The sequence below is a fragment of the Parasteatoda tepidariorum genome, chromosome X2 (assembly GCF_043381705.1).
Source record: "Parasteatoda tepidariorum isolate YZ-2023 chromosome X2, CAS_Ptep_4.0, whole genome shotgun sequence".
NCBI classification, from domain to species: domain Eukaryota; kingdom Metazoa; phylum Arthropoda; class Arachnida; order Araneae; family Theridiidae; genus Parasteatoda; species Parasteatoda tepidariorum.
In genome coordinates, this window is record NC_092215.1 from 7,562,036 (window position 1) to 7,589,971 (window position 27,936).

The 27,936-nt window shown below is 28.7% G+C and overlaps 2 protein-coding genes across 2 annotated transcripts in view; one reads left to right on the forward strand and one right to left on the reverse strand.

Moving 5' to 3' along the window:
• The window catches only part of LOC107440969 (centromere protein V), a 44,095-nt gene that overhangs the window by 9,048 nt on the left and 7,111 nt on the right, over positions 1 to 27,936 (reverse strand). The gene's annotated exons all lie outside the window — the stretch shown is intronic.
• On the forward strand, positions 1,471 to 27,822 carry LOC107440968 (caldesmon-like). Its single transcript, XM_043048405.2, has 8 exons — positions 1,471 to 1,582; positions 1,959 to 2,044; positions 11,556 to 11,614; positions 14,187 to 14,242; positions 15,288 to 15,490; positions 19,946 to 20,005; positions 23,561 to 23,629; positions 24,753 to 27,822. Exons 3-8 carry the CDS (start codon positions 11,580 to 11,582, stop codon positions 24,774 to 24,776), a joined length of 447 nt encoding a protein of 148 aa, XP_042904339.1. The 5' UTR covers positions 1,471 to 1,582; positions 1,959 to 2,044; positions 11,556 to 11,579; the 3' UTR covers positions 24,777 to 27,822.

The window sequence follows — 27,936 nt, forward strand, 5'->3', positions numbered from 1 at the left end:
TATATATATATATATCCGTTCCAAAATAAAAACATTACAAAAAGCAACAGTATTGAAAAAGCAACTAAAAAGAAAAAATGTCGAAAAATGCAAAAATGCGTATTCTGAATATTATATTTAATCAAATGAATAACATTAGTTATAAAATTATTGACGATAAAAATTATTACAATATTATAACGTTTCTTATCGCTATGTTTTATCAGGAAAGCCAATACTTCTGATAATTAATTCTTCTGGTGTAAAAACATCAATTTCACCGTTTTAATTTTGAAAATGTGCTGCCATCTATAGATATATATCAAGAACAAATACTCAGGATATGTCTTCTATAATTTTGAAGAGCTCAGACAAATGTTGTTCCCTTTACGAAATTCTTAAAGAAAGCGTCCCATAAAAGTAGTACATCTGGCACAAAAGGGTTAAGATAATATCACAGAAATATTATTGAAAGCATCGGAAGTAGTGGCCCTTTTTTGGGAGATAAAAACTCTGCTTTAACACAAATTAATATATATTTACATTTTGCTGACTAATGATATTAAATTATTCAAATTGTTTAATTAAAATAGTAATTCTATTACTGAAATTTCAAAATTTCGATAAAGATTAAATTTAAAATAATTAAACCCACTCTAAAACTCAAACATTAATTAAAAAACTAATTCATTAAATAATTATATTCATTAAATATTTAAAAGAAATATACATTTTTCAGATTTAATTATTTAAAAATGTAATTTTTAAAAATTTAATTTTTAAAAATTTTGTAATTTAAAACTTAAATTATTTAGGATGCAAGAATTAGTAGGTAAGATCAATTTGTGAATTTAATTGAAAAATATAATTATTAATTGAAAAAATATAATTAATAATTTAATTTTATGAATGAAATTAGTAATAAAATTAAACACGTAAAATTTATCTCAACAAACTAAAATTTTGCTTATTTGCAATTAATCTTCCGATAGTAAATATTTATAAAAATATCATTAATAGCTATTTAATCGAGTCAAATTCTAATTATAATAATTTTTTTATAGATTTTAAAAATAATAAAATTTTCATGTTAAAAGAATCTTTAAAAACAAAACAAATTAATATTAACTTTTATTATTAAAATTTATGCTCGTATTATATAAATAGAAACTCTTTTAAAAACAATAAATTTTTGCAATTTTATTTCACCTGTTGAATATAAATCTTATATCTAAAACATTGCTGATGAATTAAAAATATTGAAAGAAAATTATGATCCCATAAACATATCAACATCTCAGCTCCGTAAGTAAAGTGAGATGTAAAAAAAAATTGAATAAAATTTTCTTCTCTTTCAGTTATTTTTAGAAAGAATTGATGAAAACATCTAAATCATTGGAAAAAGATCTCTTCAAACCGTTTCTCGGAAAAGTCTACTAGATGCAACGTTGGATTGGGTCTTGTGAAATTAATTTATATATAACTACCAATCAGAAATCGGTTCATCACGTGACTTAAAATATATACCGAATAATACTCTTTCGTAAAATACTGTTCTTTAGAGATCTGAAAGTAAAGGCCTGAAGATATTCCATTTGTGAAGGTAAATAACTATTCTTTTCTACGTTAATGCATTATTATTTCAATTATATCTTAAGAAATTCGTAATTTTATGTTTAGTTTCACTTAGTTTATGTTCTGATTTGCTTTTATTTCGAAATTGCGATCATTCAACTTATAACGAACCCTTCTAATTCTGATTAAGAAAATGGCTCAGAATTTGATGAATAGAAATCTATCATTTCTTATATTCGAAAAGTTATTGCGGCGCTAAAGTCTTAGCTCGTAAAAATATAAATAAATGAGATTGTTGAAATGATACGTTGTGATTTTAAACTACATTCGTTGTCATATATGTAGTTTAAAATTAAAGCTTCATTACAATTGTAAAACTCTAAAACTATGATTCTCTTTTTCAGTATTCTTGCCGTAGAGATAAGAACAGATTTATTCGATCAGAAGAATCCGAAGTTGTCAGTCTACCGTATAATCAATCTAATATAAGGTCAGTTATTAAATCCTTAAAATATATATTCAATCTAACATTTTCGATTTTAACTTCACATTTATTGCCATTCTTGTTTGTTTGCTTTTTGTGTTTTTTATTTTTATTTTATTATTATGCTGTTGCCATTTTCGGTCGCCATATGTCTTCTTCAGTAGTTTGAAAATACTGTCGAGATTGTGAATTATTCTTTGCGAACCATTTATTTTTTAAGCAAGAAATATACTTGTATTAATATGTTTTGTTTTGAATTTTTCTACAAAGAATAATAATATCCTTAAAGAAAAATTTTCTTATAAGAAACAAATGCCTCTTTTATTTTAAAATATTTTACTTACATTACAAATAAAATTTTTCAATTGCAACCAGGTTTGAAAAATGTAGAGAATTTAAAATACATCGGACTTTTCGTATAATTTAAGCTCAATGTATTTATATTCTGTATGAATGTATTTATATATATATTCTGATAAAAATATAGCACATTAAATAAAAACATGTTAAAAAAACGTTTAGCTAGACAAATGAAATATTCTCTCGTCTTAAATAAAAAATTAACAAAGCAATGAAACTTGATTTCCCAGGAAGTTCGGCGATTTGAAAGGAGATGGATTGTAGACAGTCTAGTCCGCTTAAGCGCTTATTTATTTATTTTCAGTTTTTTTAAGCTGTGTTTTTGAAAAAATATTTTTATTTTATTGACTGTTATCGCGTTGGGTACCTTTTCTTTACCCTTCAGTACGCTTACAATAGCAGCTATTAGTTTAACATCTATGAGTAGTTATTTAACATAGAACATCGTTTGATGATATGAATTTAGTAGTGTATTGTTTTCGTTTTGTATTGTTTATTTACAGCATGAGTTTAGTAGTGGCATTTGCTTGGTAAAGTTAAGAAAGATTTCTTATTTTTCTTAAAGATTGATACCTTTAGTCTACAGTTATTTTTTTTTTTTCACTTTCAATGATGTCTTAGATTTTGATAAATTTTTTTAAAATTTTATTTCCGACTTCAATAATTTTACGGTATATATTGGATGAAAAGATTCAATAAAAAATGCATTCAGTTTTTACATTATTTGTTTTGTATGAAAAGTTTCGCTCGAAATTTTTTTATTTTATTTTATTGTTTCTAAGAAATCGCGTTAGGTTCATTTTTTTTCTTTTTTACACCTTTTCACTCTTATTTAGTAATATTTTTATTTAATTTTATAGATTAACTTGTATCGCCTCGTTGTTCTACGTTTTTTTACGTGTACGTACGTGATAGATATTGTACTATAGTATGTTATATAGTTGTGGATTATTTCACTATACGAGTTAGAGTAGTACCTTTTTCTTATTTTCTTTCTCGTTTAGCATAGTTAAAATATTTCTATTTAATTTTATTTATTAAACGAAAATGAATGAGGAAGAACGGCTTATATCCATGATAGCTGATTCGGAGAAAAAACGATCGAAACACGCAGACAAGAACTGTCTTTTTATAACACGGCCGATCTTCACTGTGTAATGGTTCTCGGGCAGAACCGATTTTCCACGTTATTGATTCGACGAAACTTAGTGATCTTAGTACGACAACATTATAATGAAGCAAATTTTATACCTTTTCATTCCCCATCTTTTTCTAATAATAATTTGTTCAACTAATGATAGAGAAAAAAATTATAGTGCTCAAAATAACTGAACAAATACTTCAATAATGAAGTAAAATATTTGTTCAAATAACTCTAATTAGCAGAGTCAACTCCTCCATTTCATCATAATCATGTGTAAAAAACGGTGTTCCCTTATCAACGCCCTAAATATATATTTTTAGAACCCTTTTCTAAAATAAAATCAAAGACATAGAGACATTGGCTGGTTCAAATTAATATTTAAGAAATGAAGAAACAATAACTCTTTTAATGTATGTCTAATCACTACTGGGGAGGATGGTATTAAAAGCATCAAAATCAGTATGATTGCCTAATTAAACCAGGAAGTGTTTCTAATAATCGCCTATGAACTCCTCTTTGTTTTTTCCAGAATCAGTTTTTTATGTTTTCAGTCCCACCTTCTTCTGAAATGATTCGTTAGACAACATTTTTGTTTTTTTATCACTTACAGTTCCTGGCCAAATTATTAAACGCACTCTAAAATTCTATGTAAAATCTTAATTATCAGGTGATACTATACAGCTTTATTGTTTTTTATGTGACTGAAACCGGTTTGCGCTAGTGTATCAATTGGTTAAACTAGACGATATATAATGTAAAGTAGATGATTGGATAAACTAAACGATATATTATATAAATATAGAACATTTATTACATTGGTATATTATAATAATTAGACCAAATTATTAGACGCACTGTACTGTTTAAATAATTACATGTTTTGCGGGATTTTATATCTTTTATATTTAAGCATACATGAACTTGGTTTTTATTCATGAGATTTTTTAAATACTTCCTATTTGTACTTATTTTTGACGTATTGTACCACAATGTTAACCAATTGATACACGAACGTAAACAAGTGCAAACCGGTTTCAGCAGCTTTAAAACTGTATAGTATCATCTGATAGTTAAAATTTTACACCGAATCTTAAACTGCGCCTAATGATATGACCAGAGACTATTAATTTGAAACACCTAATATGCTTACATTTTTACTTTGTTTTTTATAAGGCCTCTAAAAATTTATACTAAAGACCCTGGTTTCATATCATGTTTGGAATTTTCTCATTACTGTTTACATAAAATTTTCTTATTCCAAATTTCTCACAAGTTGAATTAATTTTTTCATAGTTATTTAAAATTATAATATTCAACTAAATTATTAAGTATTTTTGTATTTTTAATTTACTTAAGATCCCCAACTTAAGCAAAAAACTAAGCATTTTTTCAGATTTATATGGTCTCTAATTAGTGTTTAAATTAATAAATACAATAGCCTCGATCAGTTGAGGCATACATCACGTTAAAGAGTTCCAATGATAAAAACCAGGTTCTAACATACTCGAGCAAGAAAAATATTTTTTTCATCAATTCTCTGGGTTGATAACTGTCATGGAAATCTTGAGTGTGTAGTGTATCTACCACTTTCAATTCACTAGTATATAAGACATGTTAATATGCGAACTAATTATTAATTTAGTGTTGTGTATTAGTTGTTCTTATAATGGCTAATATAATCAAGAAAAAGGTTTTTTGTCAGAAACTCATTATTTTATCATGATCATGAAAAGTCTTTGAAAATTATTTTGCATTTTGTTAATGTGTATAGTGCTTAAAAATATTTTTTTGAGTGCTTAGAAAGTATTTAAAATGTGCTTATTTTTTGTTGAAAGATTTGGCTACGCACTTTTTGATGCATCAAATGTCCTTCAAAAGTTTTTTTTTTCCTCCTTTTCAGCTACCATTACTGAGTACTTTACTGATCTTTTTTTCTTTGCGTTTCTGCTTTAGATCTATGTCAAGCATAGATTAAAAAAACTGAAACACGGGATTGTTCTTTTTTGTGCTGAAGTATTAAGAATTTCTTATCAGCAATTTTTGCTTATTCCACAGCATCTGCATTTGCTATGTCGAAGAGATCGTCCATAGTTTCCACAAAAATATTCATTGTTCGTCTTTTCCTACAGATCTAAACAATTTTATTTATTTATTTTGTAAATTTTTCCATTTATCGTAGAGTTTGACTAACTTATAAATGCAATGGTCAGTTCTTATTGTAGGAGTTTACTTAATTTACTACTCCCACGCGTTTGAAATTAGCGTGTGGTAAGATAGTTTAGCTTCAACGATTTGATTGGAAATGTAGCTCATACAAATCTTTTCTTATCTTGTGAGACGAATTATCTGATGAAGTTGATGCCATTTTACAAATCTAGAAAAAAAAATTCGAAAAATTTCTTACAGTTAAAGGAATTGAAACAAAACGTCTTCTTGTCGACAGTGATCCCAAAAAGGCGCTAAAGGAAAATGTGTGACAGAAAGGAAAGTTTGAAGCAACTCATAACAAGAATAACAGTTACCAATTATAAAAATTTACCACAATATAAGATAATTAAAAATCTGAAAAGGGACTTTTTTAATGAAATTTCTAAAATTTCATCATCGATGAAGGTCCGATTGACTTGAAAATTTTACACATCCTTTTTTTCATAAAACAGGGAAGTCGAAGCTAAACTTCTAAAAAGTTTTCAAATTAGGGGGCACCCATATATATATATAAGTTCAAAATGTAGAGAAAACATGGAAAAAAAGGAGGAAGAAAAAAAAAAATAAAAATAATAAGAAACCGGGACAAAAATCTGAAAAAAAGGGAAAAAAATCCGGAAAATAAAAGTTGCAATCTTTTTATCAGCTCACACGATTATATCCGTAAAAAGGAGTGCTTTCTAATATTGTATCAATTTAGCCAAAGCAAAATATATAAATACAAAAGTGTGAGGAGCACTCATAAAATATTTTTACAAAACATTTACAACAAATAAAATAGAACACATAAAGTAAAAATATCACGAAAAAACAGAATAAAACATGAAACGAAATCTATAAAGCGAGTAGCGAATTCAAATGAACTTACATGAACGGGAAATTTTTCAAGAATGATTTAAAATGTTTTCGCAAAAAGATTGTCAAATTACAAAATATAAAAACAGAAGCTCAAGTTTTAGTAAAAGCGTAAATAGAGGAGTTTTGTTTTGAAGTTCGTTTTACTGCAGTACTGAAGTGCGTTTGAATTGTTAGTTACCAAGGATGGGCCCGAAAATTGATGTGAGTAAGGTAATATTATACTAGATAATTTAAAGGAGTTGACAATTAATAATTATAGAAAATTAACTTTTATTTAGAAAAAAAATAAAATAGAAAAGAGAGAGAAAGAAACTTGAATAGCCCGTTTTGCACATAATTTTAGCCAAGGATATGCCCGAAATGGATTTGCGCATGGTTAAAATTATAGAAATTAACAAAGAAGTATTTTTAGTAAATTTATTTACAATAACATACAATTAAATTCTATATATAACTTAATGGTTTTATATAGAATTTAATTACTTTATTTGGGTAACCATTGTTTTTTTTTATCAAGTTTTGAAAGAGTTTGTCTATTTCTTTTTGAATAAATAAATATTACTAGGCATTCTTTTAATTCTATTCATTTGATTAAAAATGGTATTTAAATAGATGTTTTTAGAAACATTAGAAGTCCAAGTATTTATTTTATTTATATTAAAATAATTTCCTTTATGGTATAAATCAACAAAGTAGATATTTTCTTCTTTTATAATACCCGAATCTAAAAAATTAAAACTAATATTATCATCATGATTACAAAGCAAGATTAATTCCTCGGGGTAAATATTATTTAATAAAATAGTATGATCTTGAAAATGAAAGATAATAAAATCATCAATAAATCTGAAAACAAATTTAATATTAAGAGTATAATTTTTTTCATAATAATGCAAAAATAAGTTAGCTAAGAGAGATGAATAATTAGATCCATGTGGTATTTCATCTATTTGAATAAAAATATCCTTTCCATCGTAAAGATAATTATTAAAAAGACAAAAATTAATTAGAATTTCCCAATAATCAAAATTAGAATTTCCCAATAATCAAAATCGCAATAAAGGATATTTTTAAAATCATAGTAATAACTCAAAAGGACCTCTTTTGTTTTAGAAAGGGGAATGCTATTGAAAAGATCCTGGAAATCAAAAGTCGCAATAGAATTAATTTTATAATGTTTAATGAATTCAAAAATCGATTGATTATTAGTGATAATCCAAGAAAACCCTTCTTTAATAATTCTTCTGTTAATAATTTTATTTAAGTAGTTAGAGAAAATGGTGCCACGTTTAGTTAGGTAAGTATTAGATCCACACGTCATTGCTCTACATTTTATGGGAATTTTATGAAATTTAGGACTGATAATTAAGTAAGGAAATTGTATATTGCTAATTTTAATTTTTAACCTCTGATATAGAGATAAATTTTTTTAATGACAATATTATTATTTAAATTACTAAGTTTAATATTTTTACTATTTTTTAACTCCGTATTTAAAAGTTCAACATAGAATTTTTCACAGAAGATTGTATAATTATTGTTAGCTTGGTCTATGGGAGTAATTGTAAAACTTTTTTGTAGTTGCTTAATTGATAGAACAATTTTAGAAGAATTTGTTAAACTGTTTCTGTTATTTAAATTATCCTTATTATTGAATACAAAGTTTTTAGAGTAATAATAAACACCCCACTTCCATTCTGTTAGCATACTTAAAGATAAAGAGAATCTATTTGATATCTTTAAAGAAAAACTATTGAGATCATTAAGAAAGCAGTTTAGAATTTTTTAAAATTATATATGGTAAATGGGTCTAAATTTTGTGCCTTTTATCATTAAATTCCTAAGTTCTAAGTATTATAGAATATTTAAATTACCAGTAATAATATGTTTATGATGTTTATTAACTAAATCAAAATATTTCTCTTCTTCACAGTGACATTCATAATCGGATACATTAATTCTCATTAAATTTTTGCTTATATCATTATAATTAAATATAGTTCTACCGAGAGATTTATTATATTTAAAGCTTTTAATTATGTTAAAATCTTTTAATGGAAATAAAGTTTTAAAATTTTCAAAAATAGTTTGAAATTTGATCTTATCGAAAATAGGGTTTTGAAAGTTAATAACGAAATATAAATTATCTTAATTTTTCTTTTTATTTGGAGAAATTTTACTCATTTTGGCCTTTACAAGATCGAAACAAAGAATTTTGAAGTGTAAATTAATAAAAGAAACGTTAATAATAAGATCTTGAAGCTTATATACATCATTTTTCTTAAGGGAGAAAACAAAATCTTTAACTAGTTTAATATTATAATGTTTGTTAAAATCTTTTTCCATATTAGAAATAAAATTTATATTTAATTTGTCACTATTACTTGTTGATCCCCGTTTACCTCGATTTGTACGCTTATCTTTAAAATGAAAAAGTTGAGGAGTAACCAAAGTATATATATATATCAGATGATACTATACAGCTTTATTGTTTTTACGTGACTGAAACCGGTATGTACTTGTTTATGTTCGTGTATAAATTGATGAAATTAGACGATATATTACATAAATATAGAATATTTATTATATCAGGTATTGCATTACTATATTGTAATTGTAATAATTAGATCAAATTATTAGACGCACTGCAGTTCTTAAATAATTACATCTTTTGTACGAGTTAATATGCAATAATTTTATAATTAAACTTACACGTAATGGGTTTTTATTTAGAAGATTTTTTATATACATTTCATGTGTATTTATTTTTAACGTATTGCATTACAATGTTAACCAATTGATACACGAACGTAAGCAAGTGCAAACCAGTTTCAGACGCGTAAAAACAATAAAGCTGTATAGTATTACATGATAATTAAGATTTTATATAGAATCTTATAGTGCGTATAATAATTTAGACAGGGACTATATATATATACTTAAGCTTTTTTTTATTAATAGAATTACATTTAAAATAAATAAAAGACTTAATCTTTTAAAATGAGAATAAAAATATTTATCCTTCTCTTATAGATCAATGCAACGGATACTTTTTATTTCATTACTAATGCAGACTTATTAATTCACTGTCGCCTCTAATCGAAAACAAAAATCTATTTATAATTTTTATTTTAAATTTCTAACCACAAAAATGTTTCAGTTGCATGGTTATAATAATTCTCATAAATTTGTTGGCGACTCATGTACGCTTCTCCTAACCACCTGAATATCCATCACCAATATAAAATGGCACCCTGAATATTCCTTCTTTCACCATATATATATGTATATATATATATATATATGGGTGATTATCATGAAATATGACAATTCACTGTCCCTTGCTCCAAGATCTAATACCATAATACTAAAAGGACTTTTTTTTAAAAAAAATAATGAATCGCATTGCTGTTAGCATTTTAAAATGACTTTGCACCAGCATTGACTGTTTTGTATAGTTCGAAAATTTAATTGAACTTCAAAATGTCATATTCCTGGCATGTCCCAACCAATGTTTCCAATAATAACAAGCTTCAAAATTTCCCATAAATGTTTCAATATCTAATTTTTTTTATCTCAACCGGTGTAAGCATTTCTAGAATATACGCAGAGGGTATTATTTACAAAAACGTCGTTTAAAATAGTTTTTTCTGTCAATAATTTGTTTGTCCCAAGAAAATCTGTCATTTTCCTGGCTACTTTTATTTAGTGGCTTATAACCACAATAGATAGAGCCAGCAATCAATATCTTATGTTAATAGATTGATTAGATACCCTCCTATATGAACATGTCTTGTTGCATGAATAAAGAATCAATTTTCTGGTTCAAAATCTATTTCAAAAAATTTTTCATGATGAGTCGGTTTTTGTGTTGTCAGTTTCCTGGCTTCTTGAAATCATTAATAACATAAACTACATAGATTTATCTGAGTTATTTTAAGAAATTCTGTTGTTTTCTGCAGAATGTAAACGTCTTAGGTCAAATTATTAAATTAAAGTTATATGCTATAAAATGGCGAATTTGTCATTATCCTGGCTGTCATTTTCCTGTCTTATGAATTCCAGGACATTGAAGTGTTACCAAATATTTTTTTAACTGCTAATACTGTAAGGAGGGAAAGCAAATATTAGCCTAATACCAAGTTTATGTATGATTGTAATATGGTTGGATTTAATCAAAGTTATTTATTTATTTAATGGTTGATTATTATACACAATTTTATTCAGTACATATCAGCAACAAAAACAATTCGATTCTTTCTACAGTGAATAAAAAGAATTAATTTAAGCAATTTATGGTCCATCTAACATAAAGGCTTAAGTTGAGTTATTTACTATTAACTTAAAAGGACTGTTTTTTAAACTTCATTTCATTTTCTGGCATTCAAGATTTGGTGAATTTCTATTTTTATTTTTTTTCCTGAGCAAATGTCAAAAAACTACACTGCTGTCTGTAAGATATTAATAAATGTAACTAAAGAAGCATAAAGAAAGAATTTTTAGATTGTTTTGAAGACTAAATTTGAAGAAATTTTTTGGTCCGAATTGTCATGTTTAAAAAGAATCACTCATATATTGTTCAGTTGACATTTTACAAATTTGGTGCAAAAGAAGAAGAAATCGTTATTTCTGACAACAAACAAAATAATTATTTTATATAGTTTAGTGCATAGTCGACCAACAGTTAAATGTATTTTTTTCATATTATGTCTCGTATTCGAAAAAACTCTCCCAAAAATTTTTATTCTTTTTACTGGATTAAAACCCCCGTTTATTTTACATGAAACTTCCATCTGTTCATTATAAAGCATATTTCATGGGCTGTAAAATACAAAATAGTATTAGATTACTAAATATTAATTATTTTATTGGATATAAAATATTATATCTTCGAAATTTATCAAATCTTTCTATTTATTGTTTTGTTTTGTTTCTTTTTTTGTATAGGCGTACAGTGCTACAGCTATAACCATGGATAAGAATGATGAAAAAGCCCTGGTTGCTGCGTAAGTGTTTTAGAATAAGTTTTCTAGTAAAGTATTTGAAATTATATATTATTTTGATGTTCCAACCAAATAACTAGAAAATTATCGAAATCATAAGAAGCTATTCATAAAAAAAAAACTTTGAAAAAATTTAAAAATACATACCCGCATAGTTAAATTTTTATTAACTATTTTCAATGTAAGTGAAACCTATTAGGTTAATCAGCCTAATAAAATGACTACACGTCTAAGTTAACCGCTATTATCAGAAACCATGTTTAAACTACTACAATCAAGGGGAGCAAAAGCGTTGTAACCTTATGACCACTGAAATAAGTCTTCTACTATTCTTCTACGACTACTAATGTTCAATTGTAATTTTTTTTTTACATGTTTTAATTTAAACGTATTTTTTATACATATATTTTATATTATAACCTTCGTTGAACAGCCGACCCATTTTTTGGATTAATGGCTACTATTGTTCAACTCCGCAGCTTTGTAGTTTTGAACCCAATCCAGAAGACAAGGGAACTCCTGGACAGAGTACTGGGAGAAATGTGCCTTCGTGGATGATTTTTATGGAATTAACCAGCATTTGCGTTACATGGAGAGGAAAAACTCCCAGGATTAGTCTGAAGGCAAGGGGACTCTAACCCACGAACTATCTACCACTGAGGATATTTACGCCGGCACAGTAGTCGGTGTAAGCCGAATGCGGAATTCATATCGACCAGCCCTAGCTTGGATTCGAACACGGCTCACCTGATTGGAAGGCGAATGCTCTATCCCCTGAGCCACCACGACTCAATTTAAACATATGAAAAAAACTGTTAATAGCTTCTGTAACGGATAGGTTTCTACTATAACTTTAGTCGTAGTGTAACACCCACAATGGCAGAGCGTGCGTTTTTTGCTTTTTCAGGGGCGCCATCTATGGCCAAGAATGCAAATTCAGCCACACGTACGTCGCATCCCGTATTAAAGGGATAACCCAATCATGCTCCTTTCATTCATCCAGAGATCATAATTTTGACCTAAACCAGAGAACCATCTATCTCTAATTCAGAACCCCAGAAGTATTGGTTTGTTATGGGAACTTGGAGGACTTTGTTGGCCCGATGGATTTAACGTGCTCCAATCACCATTTAATACACGGGGATTCTTCGTCCGGCCGGATTCGAACCCCTGTTCTCGCGAAAACGAGTCCAACGTCCTACCGGCGGCCAGGCTATCCAGGCCTACACAGAAGCATCGTTTATTTAAATGATTCCCTTTAGTTTAAAATAAGGATAAATTGTAATATCATTTATTGTAATGTTTAAAATGGTTTTTTTTTTTTTTTTTTTTTTTTTTTTTTTTTTTTTTTTTTTTTTTTTTTTTTTNCCCTGGTCAAATTATTAGACGCACTATAAGATTCTATGTAAAATCTTAATTATCAGGTGATAATATTCAGCTTTATTGTGTTGAAGCGACTGAAACCGGTTTGTACTTGTTTACGTTCGTGTATAAATTGGTGAAATTACGCGATATACAATATAAATTTGACAATTAGGTAAATAAGACGATATATTATATAAATATAGAATATTAACTATATCAGGTATTCAGGGGTCTGTCCAGACATTTTGTGAAAGGTCCGTTTTTCGTGAAATTGTGAAAAAATTACTCACATTCTTTCAACCAGGGTCCGTTTTTATGAATTTGTGCAAACAGGGTCCGTTATTGCAAAAAAAATATTTTTTTCAAAGAGTTTTTAAATTATAAAGACATACAAGATTATGCTGAACACTGCAAAATTATAATCAAAAAAATCAAATTTTAAAAAATAAACAACAATTGCTGCTTTTAAACTAGAGATACAACATATAAATAGTTGGTATTTAGCCTATACTGCTGAACGCAGAATATTCATTTCGGACGAATAATGAAAGAATCGTCTGCCGAAGACAAAACTTAATTCGTTTACATCCATCTCTCTTGTTTTCTGCGCTGGAAAGGGTTTATTCGATTAACAAAATAACAATGAAGATAAACAAATTTATCTTATCCGATTAAAAGAAAAATAATTTTGTGGAGGGTCCGTTTTTAAGTTAAAATATTTTGTGAAGAGTCCGCTTTTAAGTTAAAATATTTTGTGAAGGGTCCGTTTCTATGAAAAGATATTTTGTGAACGGACCCAAATTTCTTCTAAACAGACCCCTGGTATTATATTAGTATATTATAATAATTAGACCAAATTATTCTGTAATGTTTTAATAATTGCATGTTTTGCACAAGTTTATATGCAATACTTTTATATTCAATATATTTTTATGGAGGATATTTTTCATATACTTCCCATTAGTATTCATTTTTAACGTATTGCATTACAATGTTAACCAACTAATACGCGAACATAAACAAGTGTAAACCGGTTCGTCAGCGTAAAAACACTAAAATTTTAGAGTATCACTTGATAATTAAGATTTTACATAGAATCTTGCAGTGCGTTTAATAGTTTGTCCAAGGACTGTAGGTTGGTGTGGTTAATTGGAATAATTTAAATTTTGTCTAAGCACAGCTAAAAAGATTTATTTGTTTGTTTTTTTAGCTACAAGAAATCTGCAGGAGAAGAATCCAGTGACATGGAATGTGAAGAGAACGAAAGTACGTTTTGTTGTTATCTTGTGTGGAATGAAATGTGCCTATAAAATGATGACTTACTTATTCGTGAGTCATTAATGATTATACACTTCTAAGAATAGTCTTCAAAAATGTTTCGAAATAATTTTCTAGATTCTTATTAAGTGGAATCTTTCTTTATTGCAATTACTGCGATAAACTTCGCTCGCTGCTATAATTAGTTGCATTGTAACTACACATTGTTGTGTTTTAACTTTAACGACGTTCCTTTATTTAATTTATTTGTTAGCTAATTTCTTTCTAATTTGTGCGTTCTTTGGCTTTTGTCTGTCACCTAAATTATGTTATATCTCTTAGTTTACTTTTTTTTACCATGTTAAACAAAATCGTCTCGTGCAACCGCACTGTTCTAACGGACACGTCCATTTCACTTCTCGATCATTAAGTGCTGGCGGTCCATGCTGGCAGATTATGCCTGATATTAGGTATTCTTAGCACACTCTTCTTACTGAAGATCCCTGGCTAAATTATTAGACACACTATAAGATTCAATGTAAAATATTAATTATCAGGTGATACTATACAGCTTTACTGTTTTCACGTGACTGAAACCGGTTTGTTTACGTTAGTGTATCAATGGGTTAAATGAGACGATAGAAATATTCATTATATCAAGCATTATAATTAGATCCAATTATTAGATTAATAATTATATGAAACATACTTTTTAATTTTTAACGTAACCAATTGATACAGGAGTTTCATTCGAGTAAAAACAATCACCTGCGTCTAATAATATGGCCACACATCTTGAGTCATTCTTAAATGAATAAGCTTTATATTTGTATAATGCCCGTGACTTTTAGAACCTCAGTGCTGATGGGGGCAGAGCAAGATTTACCGAAGCGCTTATTTCATTCACAAAGAGTCTTGCTTTAAATTACATGTCTGTTACTGGTTGTTAAACCAATGGCTATTCTTTAATTTAATGAAAATAATTTGTTATTGCGTAGAATAATGACTTATTTTAAAGCAGATGATGAACTAATAAATATAATTTATGAACCAGCATCCTCTGAAGATGAAGAAAGTGTAGAGGAAGAATTGAATGAGGCTGCTGGATGTTCAACAAGTGACACCAGCGAGCCAAGAAAGAATCCTGATGTAACTAAAATTTTTTGCCGTCTCCTGAAACAACCTCCCAAAATTGAAACCGCTGCTTTTCGATTCATGGCTCAGAAACAACGAGAGAGAATGTATGAAAACTTCAAAGTAAGTTTTTTTCTTTAATTCTTTTCTCTATTTAAGGCAAATTTTAGTATATTATGCCGACATTTCGAATTTTTTTTTTTCGAAAATAACTTTTCTAATTTGCTTAAAATTCGATTCTTTCTAAAAAAAAAAAGTAGAAATCTATAGGTGGTTCTCTAATTTATTTTTCAGCCTTTTTTTTTTTTTTGCTTCAAATAGCAAGGCAAAAAGTACAAATATCCAAAAAAGATATACAGTCTCTGGCCATATTATTAGACGCACTATAAGATTCTATGTAAAATTATAATTATCAGATGATACTATACAGCTTTATTGTTTTTACGCGGCTGAAACCGGTTTGCTCTTGTTTATATTCGTGTAATAATTGGTTAAATTAGGCGATATATAACATAAATGAGACGATATATTATATAAATATAGAATATTTATTATATCAGATATTATATTATTTTATTTTTATAACTAGATCAAATTATAAACAGCACTGTAGTTTTTTAGTAATTACATGTTTTGCAAGAGGTTATAGGCGATACTTTTATATTTAAACATACATGTAATGGGTTTAGATTTAGTATATAGTAAGAAGTATATAGAGATTTTTTATATACTTCTTATTTGTATTTATTTTGAACGTATTGCATTACAATATTAATCAATTGATAAGCGAATGTAAACAAGTGCAAACGGGTTTCAGCTGCGTAAAAACAATAAAGCTGTATAGTATCACCTGATAATTAAGATTTTACATAGACTCTTATAGTGCGTTTAATAATATGGCCAAGTACTGTATATGATGCCGATGAGCAGAGAGATTTCTTAAAACTTTGACGCTGAATTTTTAATTACGCATATTTTTCATACTTTTTTCTCTCATTATTTTGCATTATTATAGGTCAAAATAAATGAAAAATATTGCATTTAGCATTTTAACAATTTATAGTTATGAAATACAGCATGAGACATAGGTGTTCTGCTTTAAAGTTAAAATCTTCCAAACACTAATTTTTTAAAATTTGTACTTATTTATGTCTAAGAGAAACAGTTATTCATCTTTGAAATTTCTTTAATTTATAAAAGCAATTATTGATACCTTTTTGAATATGAATAAAATAAAAAAAATTTCAAACTACTTTTTTTGACTTTTAAATTTTAGTTCAAATGTTATTCAGATAATATAACAGTTTTTTAGTTACAATTAGATTGAATTTTATAGTTAAAAAATAACAAAACATATTTTTAAAAATATATAAAAGGGACACCGGTGATCTATGGCAGAAGGATAATCTAATGTTATAAAAATTAGTGAAATTGCATCAGAGTTTTAATTATCAAAATCTTATTAATTGGAATTCTTGACACAAGGTGCCATTCATCTTATTTACAAAAAATAACGGTTAGATTTTACCAATCATCAACTAGTATTAATAGATAGAAATAAATTTTTTAATTATTCTCTCATATGTATCAGTTGTAAAATAGTAGAAGGTGCTTAAACGTGCTATGACAAATATCCATCGTAATCAGTCAAATAAAAATAAAAAACTTTTCATGCATAATTTAAGAGTTATGCTAAACATAATGACACATCATAATCTGAAAATCAGGAAATTTAAAATAAGAAAAATAGGCCGGGATAGCCTGGTACTGGTTGGCAGAGTGACGGACTCATTTTCGTGAGAATGGGAGTTCAAATGCAGCCGGCCGAGGACTCCTAGTTGACTGGATGCACGTTAAATTTGTCGGGTCACAAAATCCTCAATGTTCCCATAATTCACTCATAACGAGACCACATTTAACGACAATTTATTGTCTTAACAATTAATTATTGTCTTAACATTGTCTTAACAATTTCATTATTCATTAACAATAGAATAATGAAATTGTTAAGACAATGTTATAAGTACAGGGATGCCAACTTGCTCCGCTTTGTAAAATAGTATTTTCGAGTGGTAGCGAAATTTGAGTTAATTTTAGTTTAGTATTTTTCATTTTAAGTAATGTTTTCACCACTAATTACCAAAAATTATAAGTATCATATTAAATGCAACCTTAACTCATCAATCTACTGCTTACTCTATTAAAAAGTAGGTGTAACTATCTTTCTTTAACGAATATTACTATATAATTTCCTACCACTTTATTAAGACTACTCCAGAAAGCGGAGCAGTTGGCATCCCTGTAAGTATATTAAGAACGCATTCCTTTGGCGAGCAATTACCTCCCCCCCTCCTTTTTTTCTCGAATTTTACGAGAGAAATAATTTTGGAAGCATGGAGTTGTATCAGAAATAATGCAAAAACTTTTTAATGAAATTGTACATCAGTAATTATTTAAAATTATTAAAGGTTTTAAGGTGCATAATTATTGTGGCGTCATCAAGCAATAATTCAATAGTTTTTCAAAGGTTTCGAGAGACGGGTGTAACCTTTAATGAAAGGAGGTTAACTGGCACAGCTTTGCAAAGAAAGAATGGACAACTGGAATTGGGTGAAGCCTTTTAACAGTGTACTTTTTTTTTAGTACATCGCTTTCTCTGTAAATATTTGCCCCAAGCTTTGTTGTTATTCGAGGTTCATTGTAGGTTTCCCCAATACTTCAGCTGTCAAAATAAGGGTTTTCAGATGCCTAAGTGAGCATCCCATTGTCCCCCCCTAGAAAGAGCTAAGGGATAGTTCATTCCTTTCTCAGAGCTTTCCCTTCTTATGACGTCACGCCGCACACACATCTAGGAGATCGCAAGCATAGATATTATGAAAACTTTGCATCATTCTCTCTGTAAGAAAAGTTCGACTTTTTCATGATATTCGCTTTCAAACTTTACACAATTAAAACATTATTTCCGTTCAAAAGCATAATTCAAAAGAAATTTTCTTGGCATAATTATAAAATAAATACCATTTAAACTAATAAAAATATTTTACTAGTCGTCGTAAATGACGCTATAAATACTTTATTTTAGAATTTTCAGTTTTAATTTTTATTATTAAAAAAAATTAAAGCATACATCAAAACCTTATAGCTACATATTGCTCAATATCAATAACTTGTAAAGTTGGGTTAAATTTACAATCCTGATTTTAAAATATGCCGTTAATGGTAATTTGTTTATACGTAATCATTAAGAAACAACAACCTTAACGCTAATTACTAAAACAAAATAATAATTTAGGTTCATAATAATATTAGAAATTTTACAATTGTTTATAGATATTTAAATTTAAGATAATATAATTTTTAAAAAAATCACAAATATTTAGAATAACTACATTAGAAACTATGTTAGGAAGTCAGGAGTATTTTAACTATTAATTATTTATAGTTTTCATTTAAGTTTTTATTTTCTTTGACTTTATCCATTTTTTAATTTTTTCGCATGCCTTTCTTTTTGATGTAACGAGGCGGTTTCTATTTAGATGACGAATTCTTATAAAAGTTCTTAGACGACAAAATAAGAGTATTGCTTTTTTATTTACTACGGGATATCGATCCTTATAAATTCTTTGATGACACACTTCCATCCATGCTGCTGACCGAACAATTAATCCTGCTATAGAAAATTTTATCCATTCCGTATTGCTCCCCTGTTGTTGGATGTACTGAGAAGATGTTATTTCTAATTTTGAATCAACATTTTAAAGGCTACCAGCAGTATGTATCCAGCAATATAATTCAGTCCAACTTTTTCTTGTGAATTGATCATTTTGTTTATCAAATTAAGGTCAATATCCCAAGACATAAGAATGGAGTTAGTTAAGTCATGTATTATATCTTCAATGTTGTCTAGAATATCATTATTTTTGGAAACTATATTTTCTGTTGTGTATTTTTTAATTGCTTTTTCGAACAATTCCGCAGTTAAGTAACAACCTATTTCTAAATTTTTATTTCTATGCGTACTTTTGACGAAAGATTAGGTAGCTTATTTGCAATTATCAAGCGTTTAAGTTAGAGCTAGTTAGAAGTAAAAGTTCAAGCTTTGCCCAGCCGTGAGGTCACAGGGGAAAATCGGAGGTGTTTGGCGCGGCTGGAGTTTCTTCAAAGGAGTGAACCAGCCCTTATTCTCTTTAGCCCTGACTGCAATGAGCATAACGACATTTTTTGTCATGAAAATCGTTTGAGGCGTGATGATATATGAGGCGTGCTTATAACTCAGAAGAAAAAAGCCTCCATTGTGAAACTCGTTGAAATTTGATCATAAGTCAACGGGTTAATAATCATTGTCAAAATGAAGTTGTTAGAACCTAGTGGTTAACTATCACAGCTTGATTTAAAGAATTACGATATATTCCTCATTTAAATATTTATTTCTGACTTCTACCACATAGACTTTATTTTTGACGAGCATTGTATAAATATGTGCTAAATGTGGTGATAGAGGATTAAACAATACAATAAAGGTTGGACTAAAGTGTCAATTGAATGAAATGAATTATAAATATTATTTTAATTTTTTAGAAAAAGATCGAAGAGCAGAAAGAAAATGTCGAAGCAAATAAAAAGAAGCTTTTAAAAGCTGTAAGTATTTTAGGAATGGCTTTATGTAAATTCATATAAACATTAAATAGTGTATGTAGTAAACTTTTTGATCTTATTACCATTTGTCATAAAAAAATTTATTACTGTTTTATGATTTTAACCTCAAAAATTGTAAAATCCATTCCTCTACAAAATAAAAATTATTTACCAGAGATACCTGGGTTACGTTAAAATCTAATGTAATTCATAGAAAAACAAAAGTTTTATTATATAAATCTCTTTTAAGATAAATTTTAACATCTGCTTGTGAAACCTGGACCATATCTTGTACGGATGAGGCTATGTTGGGTATTCTTTGAGAGAAAGGTCTTAAGATGTATTTTTGGAGAAATTCAAAAACAATGTGCGTGGCTTAGAAGATCAAATCTAGAGCTTTATCGCTCATATAATGATCCTGACATTATTAACTTTAATAAACGACAAAGAATAAAATGGGACACATACGAAAAAGAGGCAGGCCGAATTTGAAAAGGATAGATGGTCTAGAAAAAGATCCTCCCTTAGGTCTAATAAACTGGAAAACTCATAAATTAGCCTGGAAAAAACTTCTTGAGAAGGCCAGGGCCCACCCTGGGCTGTCGAGCCATTGATGACCCGGGTTATGTTGTTGAATTAGTGTATAAGATAGTATTCCATAAAGTTTATATTTTCCTCAATTTTTGTGGACAAGTAGGTATGTTGAGCCACACGATTGTTATGCATTTTTTAATGTTTTATAAGTAAATATATGGTTCTATGCATATTTCTTTAAAATGTCTAATCCTTATAGATGATAGTTATTTCAAGTACTAATTATCTTATTACAAATTGCCCAGTAAATCAATAATCCTATGCTAATTTATTAATTTATATTCTGTTTTATAACAGGTGTTGACCCAATTCTGAGTTTGTGACTATCAATGTTCAACTATGTAGCCTTAAACTTTTAAACTCAACCCATAATACAAGGGAACTCCTGGATCAAACATGGGGACAAACTAGCCTTCGTAGAGGACTTTTTGATGAAACTAACCCGCATTTGCGTTACTTGGAGACGTAAGCCACGAAATCCTTCAGTGGTTAAGCCTACGGCAAGAGGATTCTAACCCATGATCCATCGACCATTGAGGATATTTTATGCCAGCAATGTGGTCGGTGCGAATCTGGGAGCACAATGCGTATCAACCTATCGTCGCTAAGATTCAAACCTGGATCACCTCATAGGGAGGCAAACGCTCAACTCCCTGAGCCATCGCGGCTCTCTCAATTGCGTGATTGGAAGAATTACTTTTTTATCTAATGAAAATAAGAACTAAATTTTTCATTTTATTATCAAAAAGTAAAGCATTTTCGCTGCATTCTATTGTGTTTAAGGAGGTCACGGAAATCAAGGCTCCCCAATTTCGTAACCAACAGCATACCGGTGGCAATAGGGTCTAAAATGCGTACCAAACTTCCAGACAAGCTGGGACTTGTCAACATGAGGTTGGGTGGGTTTCAAACCGCCGCTACGGATCGTCAGTTCTTCCGAAAATTCTCCCTCCCCTTGTTCTTCAGAAAACACTCCCCCCCCTAAAGTTCTTCACAAAACACTCAGCACCTTAACCACTGAGCCATTGCAGCTGATTCGCATTATCATCATAATTCTGTTTTAGTCACTTTAATTTGCTTTTTCCCGCCATTTAAACTATCAGACGGGCCGGGATAGCCTGGTTGGTAGGGCACTGCGCCCACGTCCAAATGGTCGTGGGCTCGATCCCTGCGGCCGAAGACTCCCCGTGTAGTAAATGGTGACTGACGCACGTTAAATCTGTCGAGTCTCAAAGTCCTCCATGTTCCCATAACAAATCAAAACCTCTGGGGGTACTGAATTGGAGACTGATGGTTCTCTGATTCAGGTCAAAATTACGATCTGTGGATGTATGAATGGGTCCACTCTATAAACGGAAGTGGCAAGAAGTCGAATTCTTGGCCATAGATGGCGCCACTAGAGAACAAGAACAATACTGCCTTAATGTCATACGTCAACAACAACAACAAACTATCAGACCTTACTTATTGCGAGGCCATGCGTAGGACTTTTCTCCGAGGTTTCCATATTGTTTGTACTTAAAATAATTTTATCAACTAAAATTATTTTTCAATTTTATCTTATAAAACGTAACATCCCCTTCTTTTCAGTGGAAAAAGCAACGAATTTTGCCCACACTTATTAAACTTTCTTAATAAAAGATATTTTCAATCATTAAATATTTTTTACTAATTATTTCTATATTTTAACTACTCAAATAATGGTAATAAATATTGGTAATATAATGGTAAAAAATTTTTAAAAATACTAATACAATTTTTGCATTATATTAGTATTTTCATACCATATAATTTATGTAATTTTTAAATGCCAAACTTTGAAACAAATTGGCTGTCTTGCTTCCAATAAATAACAATCTTAACTTAAATTATAACTGTTTTAAATGCAGGAATGAGATTTTTTAGCGGATTTCCGCTTTTTTCGTTTTTGTCTCTCGAATTTCAGCCTTTTTGTCAAAAACTCCGATTCTCTAAAATTTCCGTTTCTGTTTAAAAGAAATTTTTAATAAATATTCCGTTTTTTTATGAAAATTTAGCCGTTGAAATAAAATTATTATTTCTGATTTTCAAAGATGAACAGAAAATTCACATTACTTAGCTGCCAACCCTTTTTGCATTTTTACTTATTTTAGCGATTTTCTCCGCTTTTCCACGCGGACAATAAGATTTTTTGCATTTTCACCAGTCCACTAGATAGCTCGTATTTTAATATCAAACATCGATTTTCGTATTAACCTGATTTAAAAGTTGAGCCTTATGATTCTTATTCACGCGATTTCAATAACATACATTGCAATTCTTATTAAAAATCCAATATCGAGATCTGTATTTACTCGTTTTTAAAATCTATGTACTAGCTATTTGTATTCACGCGATTTAGAAATTATGCATCGTGATTTGTATTTGCGCTATCTGAAAATTACGCATCATGATTTGTATTTTTATATTTTTGAAATCCAATATCGAGTTTCATATTCATTCGATTTCAAAATTCAATATCGTGATTCCACACAGATTCACGTGATTTTAAAATCCGAGATCGCTATTTGCATTTCCGTAATTTTCAAAATCCTTTATCGCGATTCGTGTAAGAAGTAAGTTTTTTTTCTTGAATTAGTTACTGTAAAGGTGACAGTTTTTCTATCGACGATTGTTGGTATACATAGACATTACAACATCAGCGAAACTGGATGAGAATATGTGTATGTTTAAAATTCAGCTTTTTTACCTTTTGACCAATCTCATCCCTGTAAATGAGATTTTTTTTCAATGTAATGAACTTTTTAAATCATAATTTTTTGTGGACTGCTTGAATTGGAACTTAAACCAATACTTTTTTTCAATAATTACAATGAGTTTTGTTTAAATTGGACAGCTAAACTAATTTACTATAAATTTTGAATGATGTCAATTTAATTCAGTTTTGTAATTTAATTTATAAATTATATTATATTACTATTTCAGTATAATTCCTTTTCCTACCTAACTACTGAAGATCATGAAGCTGACAAGATTTTTCAAAATCGTGTTGCTGTAAGTAGTTTCTAACTGGTTTTTAATAATTTGGTAAACTGTCCATGTTTTGCTTTTTTAATAATAAGCTCTTATCAAACATTAAATTAACACATTTTAGTCAAAATCTTCAACTTTTTTACCATTTTAATCTTAAATGTTTTATCCTACGTTTGAATTCTATAATTTTTAATTTCAATTTAAATCTCCTCATTAATATATTAAGCTTTATTTTGATCATTTTTAAATTTTAATATTCAGTCTTTTGGTGTTATCTTAATTAAATTTTTCTTTGAAATATTATTTAGCTTGTATAATTTTTGAGTTTATTTTGAGAAATAAGCAATTCCAAAACAATCATTCATCTTTTCTATAGATAATGCGGCAACAAAACCCGGACAATCAATTTTCAATATAACTTCATTAAAAATAAATAAGTTAACAAAATGAAGTAATGATAAGTTAACCAATGAGGTGAACCAGGGCTCGATCCCAGCGATTTCTAGTCGAAACGAATTCCGCATCCGGCTTGCACCGACCACAGTGATAACGTGAAATATCCTCAGTGATAGATGGATCATGGGCTAGAGTCCCCTTGCCGTCAGGCTAACCGTGGGAGGTTCTCGTGGTCTTCCTCTCTACGTAGCGTAGATGCGGGTTAGCTCCATCGAAAAGTCATTCACGAAGGCAAATTTCTCCCAATACTCGATCAAGGAGTTCCCTTGTCTTCTGGATTGGGTTCAAAATGACAAGTAAAATGACAAGTTGTAGTCGTAAACCCAAAAATTGGGTCGACTGTTCAACGACCGTTATAAACTAAAATATAAAATAATAAATAAAATTAATTGATTTCCAAGTGGTTAGCGCCTTTTTGCACTAATGCAGAGGCACTTATTTAAGTCTTCCGTGCTAGGAAAGAGTCCCTTTAACTGATGAAAAGCTCTGTAGTGTATCTACCACTACAAAAATATAATTCTAATTCATTAGTATATAAGATATGTTAACTCGAACTGTTACAAATAAATAGTCAATAAAAGACCTTTGATATTTTCACTCATTTTTCCCCCATGATACTACATTTATTGTTTGTCTTATCTGGTTTTAAATTTAAAATTTTTTTAATTAAAATTTATTTTTTATCTAGATCGATGATTTGGAATCCGACTAGTGTTGTTCTAGGCCCGAGAAGCCAAAAGAAGTGGATAATTCTTTCATGTTTTCCCTTCGGAGCCGTCATATTGTTTCTTTTTGTCATGATCCTCAAGTTCTACTTTAATATTGTCACTGTGTCACACTATTATTTTTTTTTTGATGAAATGAGCAAACAAGAACACTTTTCAACTCAATTCAGTAATTTCACGGAAAAATTATCTTAACATAGACTGAACAGCTATTTAAGTATGTCAGATTTCCTATTAAAACTAAAACTACAATTTTTGATGCGAATTTTTGTATTAAGATGTATTTTTATTTATAATAAATGTTTATATATCACGTGATTAGTAGGGAAACGGAGATGCATTTTACCAGGAGCTCTAAAATTTCCCATGCTCCAGAGCTCTTTTAGTTTTATAAGAGTCAGTTTCCTAAGAATCAGGCAGGATTACATACTTGACATGTTAAAACTATATAACGCGAGTTTTCATTATTTTTTATTTTTCCGAGGAGAAAATTTTTCTTAAGGATTTAGGGGTCAAAACTGAAGATTCTCATGAATTTTGAAAAAAAAAAAGACATCTATTTACATGTGGCAATGCTTTTTGTGAAATGAGTGAACCATGACATTGTCCATTATTTTGTCTTCTACTACTTTCACACTAACACCAATGGACCTTTGCATCGAAGGTCAAAAGTCATTCAAAAATCTTCGAAATAAAGCTGTTTTCTTAATTTTTGACAGTCAAAAAATCTACTTATGCCAACAATGAGTATATATTTCTGCGAATGCATATTAATGAGTAGAACCAAGAAAACGTGTGATGTACATTTGGCGTGATTTGAAAGTAGCAAAAACTGAAAATTTCTTCAACGTCAATAACTGATCGGAAAACTGACTCTTAATAATTATTTTTTTTCCAACTTTTTAAATGTTTCGAGCTTAAAATAAAAAAAACAAAAATATTAAAGATTTTTGCGTTTTTAATTTCTGGATGATTCTACAAATGCAGATAATTTGTGCCTTGGCTGATATATCTTATGTAATTTTGTTTTAAATCGGGTTATACAGCATTCATTTTGATTCAAATATCTAATAATTATGAGATACTAATCATGCAATTATCAAAAATTTCTTTTTACAATTACAGTGAAATCTCCTATTATGGACACACCTGCAAAACGGACACCTCTCAATTCGGACATATTTTTAATTCCCCGGGATTCTTCTATGAATAAACCGTTATGTACATTCTCCACAAAAATGACACCCACACGCGGTCAGTCATTTTTGCCCTGAAACTTTATTTTCTATCTCTTTAAACTTTATTTTCTATCTCTTTTATTTTCTCTACTTTTTGTAAGTTTGAAAAAGAAATAATATTTCTGCTTTAAATTGCGAGAAACAAAATATGCAACTTTTAACCATTTTTAAAGCATGTAAATTTTTTGCCTTATCCATAACTAAAAATATTGTTAAGCTATTTCACTATTAAAGAATCAATTCCATAGGTCCTCATGACTTACAGGTATGCATTACTTTTTTTTCTTCTGTGTATCATAGGAGGTTTACTTTCAAGGAGGTGTTAACAATGTTTCCTATCAAGTGAAAGGTAGGTATGATATTAACCTAATAATTGAAACCCACTGAGGACTAAAAGCTCATATTCGGTATCATATGTCTGAACTTAAATACTTGTGCTAATAAGAAAATTATATTCATTTATCTGAAGCTACATCTAGAATTACGTATTTATGTATTCTTTTTATCGAAAAAATATTTTTTTTAAATTTAAATAAATATCCACGTGGATAGTTATTGTTGATTATTTAATTATTACTATATCTTTAAAATTATTCTAAAAACAATTTACGGTGTTAAATCCATTATTGAGGTACCCTTACCGTAAACGGGAAATTCTTTCGGTCCTTAGAATGTCCGGTTAACCGAGGTTTCACTGTAAATGCAATGTTCCTTTTTATATTAATTAATATTATTTTTTTATTAAAATTTCAAACTATAAGCTGAAACTCAAAAGCTTGATAAATATATTGTAAAATTGTCTAAAACTTAGCTGAGATCGTGCATTGGAAATTTTTCGGCTACTAGTCCCTGGTGAAAAGCTTTCTCAGGTGCTAAAATTCTGATTGATATATAAACGGTTAAAAAAAAAGTTTTAATTAGTAAGATATATTATTCTAATGTAAACGAGATTTTCAGTTTAATACTTATTTGACATATTAAGCCCTAAACATTACAATTCATGATAATAACAAAATACGTTAAAGAAATAGCTTGGTCTTATTCTCTAGAATATTTTAAACATCAATTCAAAAATATATTTTGAAATTATTTTACAGCTGCCTTTTAGAAATATTAAAGCAGTGTGTAAATCACTAATTATGAATCGCTTTGTTAGCTATACTATCTCTTTGTAATAGGTTGGATCTTATAAAACTAAGCAGTATCAAATGTATGATAGATCAATTGTAAATTGCATTTAGTTTAGTTCTAGTTTCAATGGAAAATTGGCAATTGTGAAGGTAACTAGTATTTGCTTCTAGTTTGTTTGTTTAATTTCTCTGGAACACTTTGAACATCGATGTGTGAATATATTTTGATATTCTGATACTGCTATCTTTTCAAAATATTGTTGCAGTGTGCCAATTATTGATTATGGAACTACTTTGTTTGCTATACTATTTCTTTGTAATAGCTCATAAAACTAAACAGTATTAAATGTATGGTAGATCAATTGTATATTGCAACTGACTTGTTTGTTCAAATGAAAAGTTTAAGCATTTTGAATTATATGATGATCTCCTATAAGTTTGAGTTTCTCATATTCTACATTTTATTTCTTTAGTGTCACATAATATGTTAATGTGTATGAAATGTTTGCATAAATAATGCGTGTAAAATTTAATTGTATTGGAACACTGATTTTTTTTTCGTATCAATAGATGTTTTATTACATACATTATTTTCTCTTGTAAGTTTATTGAATATTGTTTTATAATGTTTTTGTGACATTAAATAAACTTGAAATTCTAAAACAGTTTACTTTTCTTAATTTCTCCATGGTCTTACTAAATAAAAGTTCCGTAAATTAAAAAAGAAGTTACAATTTTTTTACTAGCTTCCACTTTAAAATTAAAAGCTAGATACTTCT

What these genes read in the sequence shown, in the direction of transcription:
- LOC107440968 (XM_043048405.2), top strand. Translation starts at nt 11,580, where the DNA reads ATGGATAAGAATGATGAAAAAGCCCTGGTTGCTGC. An exon ending in GGAATGTGAAGAGAACGAAA is followed by an intron (nt 14,243 to 15,287) that starts GTACGTTTTGTT and finishes TTTATGAACCAG; the next exon opens with CATCCTCTGAAGATGAAGAA. An exon ending in AAAAGAAGCTTTTAAAAGCT is followed by an intron (nt 20,006 to 23,560) that starts GTAAGTATTTTA and finishes TTACTATTTCAG; the next exon opens with TATAATTCCTTTTCCTACCT.